The following is a 15,724-nucleotide window of genomic DNA, read 5'->3' as shown; positions in this document are numbered from 1 at the left end:
TTAGATGAATAAATATCGAGATCTTTCTATATATATTATATATATATTCTATATAAAGATTATATATAGATAAAAAATAGATAAACGGGATTCTTTTCATGGCATAATTGTAAGTTCCTATAAGATAAAAAATCTATTTTTCAATATTATTTGATTTCGAATTTCAAAAGGGCATTTTCAATCATGTAAAAACTCGAAGAAAATAAATAGAGAAAAGCCGACTATCGAAATCGAACCGATGACCGTCGCATTACAAATGCGATGCTCTAACCTCTGAGCTAAGCATGCTCAAATAAGATAAATTATACCTGCATAGGGATTCAATAAACTATAGAATCGCATCACAAATTGTAAAATTTTATTTCAAAAATATAAAATTCGATGTTAATCTAGAATAATAATTATATTTGAATATAATAAAAAATAACAATTAAAATTTGAAAAAATAATAATTTTAAATTGATTTTACAGTGGAACAATTTTGAATAAGTGTGATCTCACTCTGATTCTACCATAAAACTATTTTAAACCGTTTTATTAAATTTCAAAGATTTTTTAAATAAAAAAATTGTGTAACTTGGCCTTTTAACTTGGTAATTAAAATTTGTAATCATATATGATGAAAATTGAAATAAATTATAATTTATATATTTTTTAAGTAATAATTCTCCACAGTTCTCTATATATGAGGGTTCTCCATGGAGTGCTACCCTACATATGTGAGTTAATTTTGAAATATGTATAAATTGATAAATAAGATCTAGATCAGTATCCCGCATGAGCAAAAATAACTTAAAACTAAATACTACTTATAAATATGTTATGCCACATGATAAATATAACCAACTTAATAAAATTATAAAATATATACTAACGATTGATTTTGGTTAGTATATATCCGATTAATTATTTCATTCAATCTCCAATAATCTGATTAACGGTGTTTGCACTGATTAACTCTGATTCCCGCTTTCTGCGATATCACGTATAATAAAATTTTTAAGTTAAAATTATAAGTGTTTTGTAAATTTAGCGTGTGATTGATTAATTTATAATTATTTAAATATATATTATGTGTCCACAGATCGGGTTGGTCGAATTGAAAGTGTTTTCACTTTTTTAAATCAGGCCTAATTGAAATAATTTGAAAATTTTCAAACCAACCAATGAAAAATAAACTAATAACCCAACCATACTCGTCGTGTTTCAGTTTGTGCTAGGTTGGGTCAGCTTGACTAAGTTGAATAAGCTTACAAAATTTAAATATCAATGTACGCATAAAAAATAAAAGACTTTTTAATTTATAATATTATTTCTAATATTTAATTTTGAGTAAAAATATAATTTCAGTAATGTAGATTATATTATAAGTAATATGTGTACGTATAATGTAATTATAAAACTACAAATAAAAGTATAATATAATGTGCAGTGCATAGCTAGATATAACATATACATACATACTAAATAATCGAACAAAATTTAAAATGTAGAAAGCCAAACCAATCCTTTTAATTCATTTTTTTAATCTAACCACATATTTAATTTTTAAAGCCAATTAATCTACCAAAAGAGGGTCAGGTTGGTTCGTCCGACCGAGATTGTAACTAAATACATAGTAATACATAAAATTTTGAAACCTGAAAAAAATGAGTCACATAAGTAATATAAACTAATATTTTATTTACTTCAAAATTAAAATAAAAAATTGGATTAAAGGAAAAATATGATTTAACTAATAAGATTTTTAAAATAAACTTATAACTTAATTTACCAGAATAGTTGTGACATGAAATTCTAAAAAAGAGGTCAATGGTTCGATACTTAGCTAAAACAAATTCATCTCATTTTGCATAGAAAAAAAGATATGAAATAGAACATCAATACCTACAACCAAATGCATAAATCAGACCCAACAATTCATCATAGTATAGTCCAAAAAAGATAGCAATTTGGTATATATTAGTTGTTGATGTGTATCCATAAAGACTCTGAATGTTTCTATTCTTATTGATTTGGGACGTTACAAGTAATACCCTGTCTTATTAGGTTGACGTCCTTGCTGAGCCCATAAATACACATAGGAAACTCGGACAGTGCCTCTGCACTTCCGGTCGGGTGTAACTCTATACCCTTTATAACATATAAACCCACCATTGAATGCATACTCGACCTAACAACCCATCATAATTCAATCCGAAAAAGTTAAAAAATTTGATACTACAAGGGTTAAAAGGTAACTTCGTAGCCATATTATTGATTTTCTTTGTCCTTAAATTTAAATTTATTTCTTGTTATATTATTAATTGTGTTTAAATTTTTAGTTTAATTTTTTTGTTACAAATTCGTTTATTAGCCTTTTATAATAAATTATATATCATTTTAACTAAACCAATATTAAAATTATATATCTTAATTAATAGTAAAATTGTTTGATTTATTTACTCAAAATTAGAAATGACTTTAACATTTCTATATTTGTTTCATATATTTGAAATAGTAATGCTAGATGTACAAAAAAAAGTTGTAAAAATTGTTACAAATTGACGTGGCAGGGGTGATGTGGCAGTAAATTGGTTCTATTAGTGTCAATGCATGGGGTCCATTTACATTTAACCAATAAAAATCTGACACGTGTAATTTTGTACCCCTAGTGTTTTCCTATTTGAAATGATTTTGTAAATGAATGATTTTAAATTAGATCGAGCATGTAACCTAATAATCGATCCCTAACCAAGGTTCCATTATTATGATACAAAATTTCTTCATGGTACACTATACATTTTAATTGTATTGTATAAGTGTGTATTGTCTTATTAATGGAAATATATGTTAAATGAACTATACGTTTTGATCCAATTTTTTTATATATATTATCACAGTTTTAACTTAACTACATATATATATATATATATTAATTTGATTATGCCTATGAATTTATCTAATTATTTAATTCATAATTAATATGTAGTCAAAAACTCAAATTGATATCAGTTAATCTGAGTATAAAATATTTTTAACCCAAACAACTTTAATTCATAATGCTTTCTTTTTAAAAAGAACTTGTATATCCCTGTTAAATATGATAGATGATGAGATTTGTTATTTAGTAAAATATAATATTTGCATCATTACATACTTAATGTAATTAAATATATATGTATTATAAAAGATATTGATATAAGCCATTTTACAGTGTTTTGTGTATCTTTTTTTTTCGAGGATCTGTTTTCCATTATGGTTAAATTTGAAAAAAAAACTCTACAAATATGATTTTTAGGTACTTATATAAACAAATTTTATGCCTTATTAAATAAATTATAAGAGTAAACTGGAATAATAGAATGTAGGGTACTTACGAATATTAATAATAAAATTTATTTTGTTTAATATAAATGTCTAACATAAATGGTCGAGAGTCTCACTTTTGACTTCGGGGAGTTGAGTTTGATTCCCAACACTAACTAATATTTTTCTAAATTAAACTTCTACTGGTTCTTTTTGTAATTATCGAATAAATAAAGGTATACTTTATGTCTTATCAAATACTCCCTCTGTCCCATTCATTTCTATACACTTTCCTTTTTTAGATGTCCCATTCAATTCTATACATTTTAAACTTACCAAAAATAGTAAAAATTTTATAATATAAAAATCAACCACACCCACTACTTTCTCCCATTACACTCACTTTATTCATTAAATATTGAATGGTCCCACCACTTTAACCAACTTTATAATTTTTTTCATTAAATTACACTTTTTCTTTCTCTCTCATCACACTATATTAACATAACTAACATTATTTTATTATGTTTCTTGTCCTCCGTGCCCAAACCATTTGTATACAAAGTGGCTGGGACGGAGGGAGTAAATTATAAGAGAAAAAGGGAATTTAATAAAATGTAGGGTGCTTGCGAATATTGATAATGAATTTTATGTTTGTTCAAAATAAAAGCCTAGCATGGTTGAGGGCCTCACTTTTGACTTAAAGATGTTAAGTTCGATTCCAACACCAACTAATATTTTTAAAATTAAAAGTGGTTTTTTTTTGTAATTATTGCATAAATAAGTGTATACTGGACAGCTATTAAAATGGAAAATATATAGTAGGAGATATATAATTAAATAAGAATAATATATGTTTTGTATAAAATGCGGATTGTATATTTGTATCGGGGGATTTTTAGAATCAGGGTCATTTCTGAATATACAATCAATATAAAAAGTAAAATAAAATCAATATTATGCACAAAAATGGTCAACTCAAGAATAAAATAAAAATTTATCATGTCTGCGCATAAGAAAAAAAAACACATGAATAACAGGCTTCCAACTCCAAGGCTGTCATTTCTCCTACAATCATCTAAAGTTGTTGTTTTGAATAAAAATTGTAATTGCACAGAAAACTGACACCCCATTTGAAATCAGGGGTGGGGGGCATGGATCAAAGCAGGAGAGCAGTGGAATCATACTGGAGATCAAGATTGATTGATGGGGTCACTTCTGATGAAGATAAAGTTGCCCCTGTCTATAAATTAGATGAAATTTGTGAGCTTCTTCGATCTTCTCATGTTAGTATTGTTAAAGAACTTTCTCAGTTTCTGTTCAACAGACTTGATCATAAAAGCCCCATTGTCAAACAAAAGGTATAATGGCTTGAATTTTATTTTTACCAAGATCCAGTTTTTTCTTCATGGGTTTTGTTTTTTGTATATTGACGAGCTTTGATTGTTTGATTTTAGCTGTGGGTTTTGATTGAGCTTAGAGGTGCCAATTTTGGAATTTGATAAAAATGAATGTATAAGCTTAAAGTAATGAACTTTTAACAAGATAGTCCTTTTGGGTCATATCTGGTTGAGTAGTGTGGTGTTATTTTCGGGATTTAGTAGCATTCGGTGGGGATGGTCTTAAACATTGACAATCTTAATTTGAACTGATTGGTTATTAGTTGGGTTCTTTTTGGGTTGGATTATGTTGTAGTTATATCTGTGGATAACTTTTTTGATTTGCATTGGACCGTATAAGTTTTGTGTTCTCAATGTAGTTGTTGCTCGATTTTTGGGTTGTAAAGTACTAAACATCTAAATTTAAGTTGTGTAAGTGGTAAATAAATTGTTGTGAATTCTGGATACAAAGTAACTTAAGGATAATAAGGTAAATGATGATTTTTTAAATATTTTTCTGTAGGCTTTGAGACTGATCAAGTATTCCGTGGGAAAGTCTGGCGTGGAGTTTAGGAGGGAACTGCAAAGAAACTCAGTGGCCATACGCCAGTTGATTCACTATAAAGGCCATCCAGATCCTCTGAAGGGGGATGCATTAAATAAGTCTGTTCGTGTCACAGCCCAGGAAGCTTTATCGGTTCTGTTCTCAACCGATGACAACAAACCAGCACCAAGTGACGATCTCACACAGCGAATACAAGGGTTTGGTAGTACCAACTACGAAATGCCTTCGGAAGATAAGAAGTCCTTCTTAAGTGATGTGGTTGGTTTTGGAAGTGCAACCATAAAACAAGGCTTGAATAGCTTATCACAAGCTCCAGCAGAGAAAAGAAAGGAAACAGGTAGCTACCGTGGTCCAAATCTGCGTAGGTCATTGACTACAGACGTTGATTACTCAGACCACTATGAGGGTGTCGAACATCAGACTGAGACTCAGCCTGCTTCCCGAATCTCCAGCAACGTTTCTGATGGAGCATGGACCCAAGATCTGAAAACAACTACCTACACATCCAACGTCGGCTCTAGCTCAAGTTATTCTGATAACAAGACTCGTGAGGATAGGTTATTGGATACCATTGTAACCACTGGCGGTGTCCGTTTACAGCCCACAAGAGATGCCCTTCATCTTTTTATTGTAGAGGCCTCAAAACTGGATGTATTGGCTCTATGTTACGCTCTTGAATCAAAGCTCCAGTCACATTCATGGCAGGCATGCAATCTAATTTTATGCTAGAAAATGGTTTACAAATTACAGGCAATATGACTTGATAAACACATTATGACAGATTATTTAGTGCTTGAATATTTATAATTTGTTTGGTTTGTTTTTAGTATAAAATCTGATGGCTTGTAGATAGCTTGGCCGTTATAAAGAACTCTTTTTTACTTGCTCTTTTATTGGAATTGTGATTTTCTTACAGGTTCGTGTGAGAGCTGTATGTGTCCTTGATGCTATATTAAGAAAAAAAGACGATGAACATTTTTCTGTTGTTGCATTATATTTTAGTGACAATAAGGACGTGGTGGTGAAATGCTGTGAATCACCCCAGGCTTCTTTGAGGGAAAAAGCAAATAGGGTAAGTTTGGGCTTTATTCTTTCTCACTCTCCCTATTAGCTGTACCTCTTTTTAATTTAAGTGACAGTTTAGTGAAAAATGTTGGCAAGTTGAAATAAAGTATAAAGCAATATTTATCTTATCGGTAAACATAATGATGCGCTTAGCTAATGTTTGTAGTTGAAAATAAACTATTTAGTGTAACCAGAAGAAGTTAAGTTATCAGTCTGTAACCAGAAGATGTTAAATTATTACCAGATACATGTTACCAATTTAAATGAGTTTGCTGATATTCTTATGCAAAGCATAAAAATAACCTGTCGCTATGAGGGACCTTCTTATAGAACACCTCTTTTAGTCCAAACTGGACAACTCTTGTTCTCCCAAATATTTGGTAATTGTTTGTCATTATCATATTACATTACAGCTTTACTAAGTGGCTCTGTGTTTACCTTCTCCGAATTTGTTGGAAAGTGTGTATATCTACACATCTACATCAAATTATATTTGACTTTCATAAAGGTAAAGAGGGTTAAATGTGATAGGTTGAGGTTGACTATGTTGCTCAATTTACTTCTCTAATCTGTCTTCATTGACCTTGACATAGATATTATGCTGGAAGTATCACTTACTAGTTTCTTGTAAAAAAACGAAACCCTTGTTGATTAATGCTCCTTCCGTCTCTTCTTACATATTTTGAAAATTTCACGCATATTAACAAAATTAGAACTTTATAATTCTCTTCCATTTAACCTTAATTATTGCATTATTCATATGCATGTGGAAAAAATCAATATTAGAACTCACAAAAGAAAGGGTTAATGTTGGAAATTTGTGTTGAATGAATATATGGACAAGTGAATAGGGACATCCCCCAGTAAATGGACTACTAGAAAGGGACGTAGGGAGTAGATCACAGGTAAATAGAGCTGTTTCTGTATGAGCTCTGGTTGTTACCTAGGGGGGAAGATGACTGTTCATTTAAATATTAAATTGAGCTTGATCAGACCTTTTGTTGTTGGCTTAGTAATTTCACTTGCCATTTGGCTTGGCTGACACAAAAGAACTAATACGTATCACAACTTGTGTCATTTTTTTTATTCATGTAAAGCACAACTACAATTAGATTTTGAATATTATGTAGAGCTTATGTTGGAAAAATTGGTAGTAACTTGGATTTTTCTGAAGTCGTGTGAACACTTTCAGATTGAAGTTATTTGTGGTTCACCCAAATCAATCAATCGGATAAAGTCACAAATTCTGCAAGAAGAGAGAATGTGTTTTTGTTGTGAATTTCAAGAAAAATGAACGAACCCCTAAAATTGATCAATGCAACACCTATATATGGATGTCAGCAGATGTGTCTTTTGCCAACAGACACATCTCAGTCTTTTGCCAACAGACACGTCTCAGTCTTTTGCCAATAGACACATCTCAGTCTAACAGTCATGGCTAAAACTAACAGACACATCTTATTTCAACAGGTGTGGCTGCTGCCAATGGACATGTCTCATAAACAATAATACCAAAATCAGAATAAACTCGAACAAAGCGTGCACTCCGCACTCTCCCGACTTGTTCAATTTAATATTATGATTATATTGATCAACTAGTCAATCCAATTACACTAAAATATCCAACAATCCTCCCCCATTTTAGCTAATTCCATGATTAACTAAAATAAATTCACAACAAACAACAAACTCATGCATAAATGAAATATCATGACGATTGAATTTCATATTAGTATATTACACATTCCATATATTCGAATATCAAGGTATCACTATGGATTGAACCTCTCTATTCATAGAGAATACACGAAGATAATATACACATAAATTTACATTCTCAAATTGTTCTTACTTGACACTATCTTTTACTAGCCTTGTGTCCTAATCCTTCATAAGCATATAAAAGCCAAGTCCTAGCTTCTTGAAGCGGCTAAACTTCATGCTCAAATATGTAGTTCTTTTACTCTCGCACCTGCATATGCAATTTTTCAAAAGAACTATAAAGAAGATAAGCTTCAACCTCCTCAACTTGCAGGTCTGAACACATACCTTAGGATGATACTTTTAATGTGTTCCAATCTCTAGATGTTAAGCTTTCCACATTGAATTCAACACCTAATGTAATATTAGGTGAGAATTGGGTTTCTCAACATGAGAGACTTTTAGATGGACTTCAATCCCATCCCCACAGCCGACTTGTGCACAAGATCTCTACTCAACCCTTTGGTTAGATGATCGGCTAAATTATGTTGAGTTCTTATAAACTCCAATGATATAACACCATGCGTGATAAGCTCACGAATCATGCTGTGTCTAACACCTAAGTGTCTAGACTTGCCTTTGAACACTTGTCTATAAGCATTAGCCAAGGCAGACTCACTATCACATCTGATAGATATGAGTGATATCGGTTTAGGCCACAATGGAATCTCATATATCAGATTTCTTAGCCATTCAGCTTCTTTACCAACCGCTGATAATGCCACAAATTCAGATTCCATCGTTGAATCAATAATACAACTCTGTTTCTTTGATGTCCAAGAGATAGCACCTCCTCCAAGAAGGAATACCCAACCACTTGTGGAAGAATGATCTTCCGTATTGGAAATCCAACTTGCATCTGAATGACCTTCAATAACTGAAGGAAATTCGGTATATATCAAACCATAATCCATGCTTCCTTTCAAGTACTTGAACACTCGACTTAAGGCTTGCCAATGATGTGAACTTGGTTTGCTTGTATACCTACTAAGCTTTCCAACAACATAGGCAATATCCGGCCTAGTGCTTATCATGGCATACATAAGACTACCAATAGCCCTTGAGTATTCAAGTTGAGATACTGCCACACCCTTATTAGGTAGGAGTTTAATATTAGGATCAAGAGGAGTGCTAACAGGAGAACAATCCTTAAAGTTAAATCTTTTCAAAATCTTCTCAATATAATGAGATTGAAAAATTGAAATACCATTGTTCTCACGCTTGATCTTTATACCAAGAATCACCTCAGCCTCCCCCATGTCTTTCATATCAAAATTAGATGACAAGAAACTTTTTGTTTTATTCACTTGATTTTGGCCAGTACCAAAAATCAACATGTCATCCACATATAAACAAATTATAACTCCTTTACCAGAAGCATCAAATTTGCTATATACACACTTGTCTGCTTGGTTAAGAAAATAACCATTAGACAAGACCACATTATCAAATTTAACATGCCAATCCTTCGGTGCTTGTTTTAGACCATAAAGTGATTTCTTCAACTTACACACCTTGTTCTCATAACCAGGCATAACAAACCCTTCGGGTTGTTTCATATAAATCTCTTCATCTAACTCACCATTCAAGAATGCAGTTTTCACATCCATTTGATGAATGACAAGGTTGTGTATAGCAGCAAGTGCTATTAACAACCTAATAGTGGAAGTCCTAGCAACAGGAGCATAAGTATCAAAATAATCAATCCCTTCCTTTTGTCTAAATCCTTGGATAACCAATCTAGCTTTAAACTTATCTATTGTACCGTCCACCTTCATTTTCCTTTTGAAGATCCATCTTTCCCAATGCTTTACAACCAGGGGGCAGATCACTCAATTCCCATGTATTATTATTCATGATAAAATCCTTCTCATCCTGGATAGCTTCTTTCCAGAATGCAACATCCCTTGATGTCAGAGCTTCACTAAAAGTTTTCGGATCATCCTCAATAATAAAACAATATTGGTATTGATATTCAATTTCATCTCTAGAAGCTTCAACTAGATAAAGATAAAAGTCATCACCAAAAGACTTCACTTTTCTAGCTTTAGTGCTTCTCCTTGGTTCAGACGGTCCATGAACATCTTCAGTAGAAACTGAGTTCTTACTATAAGAATTCTGAAGCATGTCCCTTGGCCTAGGCATAAACGTAAATCTGCTTTCATCAAAGAAAGCATCTCTTGACTCAATAATCGAGTTCACAGACACATAGTCATTTGATTCTAACACATAAAATCTATATGCGATGGAATGCTCAGCATAACCAACAAAAATACAACCTATACCTCATTCACCCAAGTTTCTTATTTTTTGTTCAGTGAGTCTTACAACTGCTCTACATACTTTTTATTTCCTAGTGATGATGTAGAATGAAAATCACATAAATCACTATGTATTAGTTCTAATACATCAGACACCCTATTAGCATCTTTGAAGGGCATTCTAGTTATCTTTGTCAACATGCATGTTTTACATTTTTCATTGTTTAAATCAATAGCAGGTATGAGACTCATTTTAGACATATCCTTTATTCTTTTATAATGTACATGTCCTAGTCTAGCATGCCATAATTCTGTTTTATTCAAACTATTGCTAGTACTAGTAGAAGCCATACAAGCAGATTCTTTATTAAATGGAGTATTTACATTCAATATAAACATACCATTACATAAATAGCCAAAGCCAACAAAATTACCATGTTTTGACAAGATATACTTGTCACTTTCATAAACTTGTTTATATCCATGATTATTTAATACAACACCAGACAAGAGATTCTTTCGAATCCCCGGAACATACAACACATTATTTAATAATATACATTTTCCAGAAGTAAAAACTAGCTTGACATTTCCTAGTCCTTTGATCGGTTCAGTTGCAACATTTCCCATCTTTAAGATAGATCCATCTTCGATTGGTTGAAAGTCTATGAACCAACGAAGATCTTTACAAACATGACTCGTTGCTCCTGAATCAATCCACCAAGCAACATTATCATCCTGCACATAAAATGCCTCAGATATTAGTGATACATAATTCTGACAAGAATTATAATTATGTATTAAAATTTGACCTTGTTGCTTTTCTGGATCCTTGGATCCACTTGGACCAGCATTTTGCTTTTCCTGCTTGCCTTTACCAACCCGACAATCCTTCTTGAAATGTCCAGGTTTGCCACACTTCCAACATGCCATCTTAGGCTTTTTGTTGGAAGAGTTGTAGTTTCCTTTAAACTTCCGTTTATTACCCTTGCCATCCCTAGAATTCTTAGAAGGTCCACCATCTTCAACCATATTTACAGAAGAATCACCAACTTGGTTCTTGCCCTTAGAATTATTCTCAATTTCTTGAGTTCTCAAAGCCTCTTCAATTCTGAAGTGACTTCCAAGTTCAACCAGTGTCATATCATCTTTATTATGTTTCAAGGTGTGTTTAAAATCCTTCCATGATGGTGGTAGTTTGTCTATAACACCATAAACAGAGATAGATTCATCCATCTTCAAATTGTGTTGAACAAACTGTCCCAGAATCCTTAACAATTCATTATATTGTTCTATCACCGGTCTAGAATCGACCATTTTATAGTTCATAAAATTACTGACGAGAAACTTCTTACTAGAAGCATCTTCTGCCATGTACTTGGATTCAAGAGAATTCCACAATTCTTTCGCTGAATCAACATTTTGGTATACATCGAAAGGGAATCAGACATACCGTTCAAGATGTGACCGCGGCAGATGTAATCATCGTTTTCCCATTTGCAGCGCTTCCTTGTTTGTTCAATAGTTTCATTCTCAATCACTTCTGGCATGGGGGTACTCACAACATACACAACCTTCAGCGTGGTCAACAGAAAATGCATCTTCTTCTGCCATCTTCTAAAATCCGGACCCTCAAACTTGTCCAGTTTTGCAAACTTGCTTGTCATATCTTTTGCAGATTCTCCGTTCGTCATCTTCAGAAAAAAAAATAACTTCAATCTATGTTTGGGAAAAATGGTAGTAACTTGGATTTTTCTGAAGTCGTGTGAACACTTTCAGATTGAAGTTATTTGTGGTTCACCCAAATAAATCAATCGGATAAAGTCAGAAATTCTGCAAGAAGAGAGAATGTGTTTTTGTTGTGAATTTCAAGAAAAATGAACCAACCCCTAAAATTGATCAATGCAACACCTATATATGGATGTCAGCAGGTGTCTTTTGCCAACAGACACGTCTCAGTCTTTTGCCAACAGACACATCTCAGTCTTTTGCGAATAGACACATCTCAGTCTAACAGTCATGGCTAAAACTAACAGACACATCTTATTTCAACAGGTGTGGCTGCTGCCAATGGACATGTCTCATAAACAATAATACCAAAATCACAATAAACTCGAACAAAGCGTGCACTCCGCACTCTCCCGACTTGTGCAATTTAATATTATGATTATATTGATCTAGTCAATCCAATTACACTAAAATATCTAACAGCTTATTTATCTCACTCAGCTAAAGTCAGCTAATGTATAAGTCTGAGTTGACATTGTGAAGCATTGGCCTTTATATAGTTGATATTTTTATTTCAAACTTACTCGGAAATCAATTAAGTGACAAGCAAATAAAAAGTAATAATAATTATCTAGAGTCATTTTGAAATTAATCTCCTGTACATAGTTTACTCCATCTGTAAATTTTGTAAAGGGAAACTTATTAGCTATTAATTTCGCTTGCAATTGCAAAGATACTATAACCTAGAATTTTCCTTAGTTTTTGTTTGTTGGACAAGTGATGTATTCTTATGTTCTGGATTGCACAGAAAATTTGTAAAATTGTAATCGCACCCATTTGCCCTTTTCAACTTCTTTCCGCAAGAAGTTTAGAAATTCATAAAGGATTATCTCAAATATATTTCTTATTGTGATCCATTTTAGGAAAAACTTCTCAACAAACGGGGAATATGTGTTAGAAAATCTTTCTTTTTATGTTAATTCGATTGATTAATGTTTAATTAAAGAGATAACTAGGCCTCTTCATAATCATAGGTCAATGTGGCTTCTCTTTTTACAATAGTTTCTGTTCTAAGTTAGGTAGATACTTGTTTTTGCATAGGTCTTAGGACTTCTGGAAGGAAAGCAACCTGGTAATGTAGTCGGTGTTCAAGAAAATCAAGTGAAGGCTGAGACAACTGCCATTCAGATGCCAGATTTAATAGACACAGGTGATTCAGATGATCTAACGCATCAAAGCCCTGAAGTGCTTACAACGCCTGCTACTCCCATAATTGATGATCTGTTTGGAGATAGTCAAAGCACTGGTTTCAGCACCACTGAACATGACGATGACCCCTTTGCAGATGTCTCATTTCACACCAATAATGACAAAGAACATGTAGATGACATATTTTCAGGGATGATTACTGATAAAACTGGAGCTGTGGAAGCTCATTTGACATCAAACCAGAATGGAGCCGAAATATTCGATATATTTGGTCCCAACTCCGGCCCCCCAGGGATGCAAGTAAATAAAGATGTAAATGACTTAATGTCGGGTCTATCTATAACGGGAGAAAAAGAAGTGAATCAGCAAGAGACTTCTTCCAAAGCATTCTCTCCAAACATCTTGTCAGCTTCTAGTGCAAATTTGAATACACAAGGTACAAATGATACCATCAGTAAAATATATGGAGCTCAAACAGCTGGTATCAATGCAAATCACATGTTCCCTGTTGGCACCGTTCCATATAATTTGCCCCCTGGTGTGATGTATAATCCAGCATATCCTTCTCAACCAATTAATTATGCAGCCATGCAAAATCTACTTGCCCAACAGCAATTTCTAGCAACAATGTCCAACTATCAGCAACTGGGGAACCTGCACCCTCAAAATTTTGGTTTTAATCAGGCTGCGGAGACTCAAGGAGGGGTTTATTCTTCAGCCCTTCCAGATGTATTTAATTCTGGCCTTCCAACCCAGAATCCCACTTCAGTAATGAGCGGTCCCAAGAAAGAAGAGACCAGAGCTTTTGATTTTATATCGGTGAGTTTGACTCTAGTGTTTTCATTAACTTCTAACTTTTTTGAAATCATAAAATGGTTACATTACATCTCATTATAGAACAAGAACAAAGGAAATGGGTCCAGTTTGATAAGTAGTAGAATAATAATGAAATAACATAATATTGAGCAATTAATGTAAAAAAAAACACAAGATGGTCAATTAGAGATATAAGTTACAATTATGTTGGTAAGGGGTGAAAGTTAATGCACCACACTTTTACTTTGAAATGATATAGTAAATTTTATGACCCTTTACCAACGGAACAAAGTTCCAATTCAGGGAGGGGAAGTTGTCTCAAAATTAATTATTTTTTTTGTAAAATGTCGACGTAACTGTATGTTTTTACATGAGCAACACCAGGCACTGCATCTCTGTTTTTCTTGTACATAAAATTTGACCATACTATCAGTTCATAGTTATTAGTAGCTGTACTATATTATGTCCGGCTTTCTTGCTTACAGCTGCTAAAGAGCACTATTGTTGAGATTGCATAATTACCCTGTTTCTTTGGTCGGCTTTCTTTATTTTTGTTACCAAGTGACATGCAATCAAACATCTCTGATTGTGCATCTTCTGGTTATCCCACAGGATCATCTGGCAGCAGTTCGTGATCCGAAGAGGGTGATTTAAATTTTCGCCCGGTGATAATTTTTCTGGAGCATTTTTTATCATGGTGAAAAAGGTTAATATGCAAAGGTCAAATGTTCTGTTGCACTAGTTTAATGCAATTGTTAGATAATGTAAATGCATTGTGTTTGATTTTGATTATTACGGAATGGATTCTCATACTACTGAGAAGAGAATGTGGTTTTGCACTTGACCCACGGTGGATTCTTCTGACGGTATATGATGATTTAATTATTTTATTCTATTTTTTTTGTTCTTCTAGACGGTTTTTACTAAATTTCTTCTCCAAGTCCAGACTAAACATATCCTGTGTTTCTTTTCTCGTAGAGACTGAATTTCTTTTACCAATTTTGTCACTAATACGTTTTGGAAAACAGCCAAAAAAATTCCCCTTCTTGATCTAGATTCTTAAGAAGGGGGTTGTTTTGCCTAAGGTTAGAGATGTAATTCCGTTTCTTTTTCTCTTGTTTCGGCCAATGCCCGAGTAAAGTCCAAATGCCAGAGGCATGATGGTGAAAATTAATAATGTGTTTATTTTGGGGGGAAGAAAGCAGTAGATGCTATTTATTAAAAAGATGAAACAAGTACAAAGCCATATGCACAAAGCTGGCAAAAAACCAAAATCCAAATTTAAAATTTCATTAATGATGACAGGAAGATGATTGATTTCCACTTCTGAATGTAGCTTCTTAATTTCATTTATCCTTTCAATTGTCATGGCAACTGAAAGGAGAAAGAAAAGATAAACATAAGTGAATTTGACAAAGAAATGAAACATGTACCCAGTAGTCATGTTATGCTGTGCAAAGGATTCTATCTCTACAACTTTTACAACCGGAAAAGAGATTTTCAAAACTAACTTCCCTCTCTTTTGAGGTAAGGCTGTGTTGTTTTCTCTCACAATTTTGAGATTTTCAAAACTAACAATTTTGTTTCATGTTACATGCATGGCAATGCAATTATGCAAGTTGCATGTCATAGTTATATAAAAGTTGAACTCA

At 32.8% G+C, this 15,724-nt stretch overlaps 1 protein-coding gene across 1 annotated transcript; it reads left to right on the top strand.

Moving 5' to 3' along the window:
* Window positions 1–4,290: 4,290 nt before the first annotated feature.
* Window positions 4,291–14,967, top strand: LOC141720932 (protein MODIFIED TRANSPORT TO THE VACUOLE 1-like). Its single transcript, XM_074523633.1, has 5 exons — window positions 4,291–4,649; window positions 5,191–5,937; window positions 6,149–6,304; window positions 13,149–14,075; window positions 14,685–14,967. Exons 1-5 carry the CDS (start codon window positions 4,443–4,445, stop codon window positions 14,724–14,726), a joined length of 2,079 nt encoding a protein of 692 aa, XP_074379734.1. The 5' UTR covers window positions 4,291–4,442; the 3' UTR covers window positions 14,727–14,967.
* The last annotated feature ends 757 nt before the right edge of the window (window positions 14,968–15,724 follow it).

The sequence above is a fragment of the Apium graveolens genome, chromosome 4, assembly GCF_009905375.1.
Source record: "Apium graveolens cultivar Ventura chromosome 4, ASM990537v1, whole genome shotgun sequence".
Taxonomy (NCBI): Eukaryota; Viridiplantae; Streptophyta; class Magnoliopsida; order Apiales; family Apiaceae; genus Apium; species Apium graveolens.
The sequence above is the reverse complement of the archived record's forward strand: the minus strand, read 5'-3'. Positions and strand labels throughout refer to the sequence as shown.

What these genes read in the sequence shown, in the direction of transcription:
- LOC141720932 (XM_074523633.1), top strand. Translation starts at nt 4,443, where the DNA reads ATGGATCAAAGCAGGAGAGCAGTGGAATCATACTGGAGATCAAGATTG. An exon ending in TCCAGTCACATTCATGGCAG is followed by an intron (nt 5,938 to 6,148) that starts GCATGCAATCTA and finishes ATTTTCTTACAG; the next exon opens with GTTCGTGTGAGAGCTGTATG. An exon ending in TGAGGGAAAAAGCAAATAGG is followed by an intron (nt 6,305 to 13,148) that starts GTAAGTTTGGGC and finishes GTTTTTGCATAG; the next exon opens with GTCTTAGGACTTCTGGAAGG.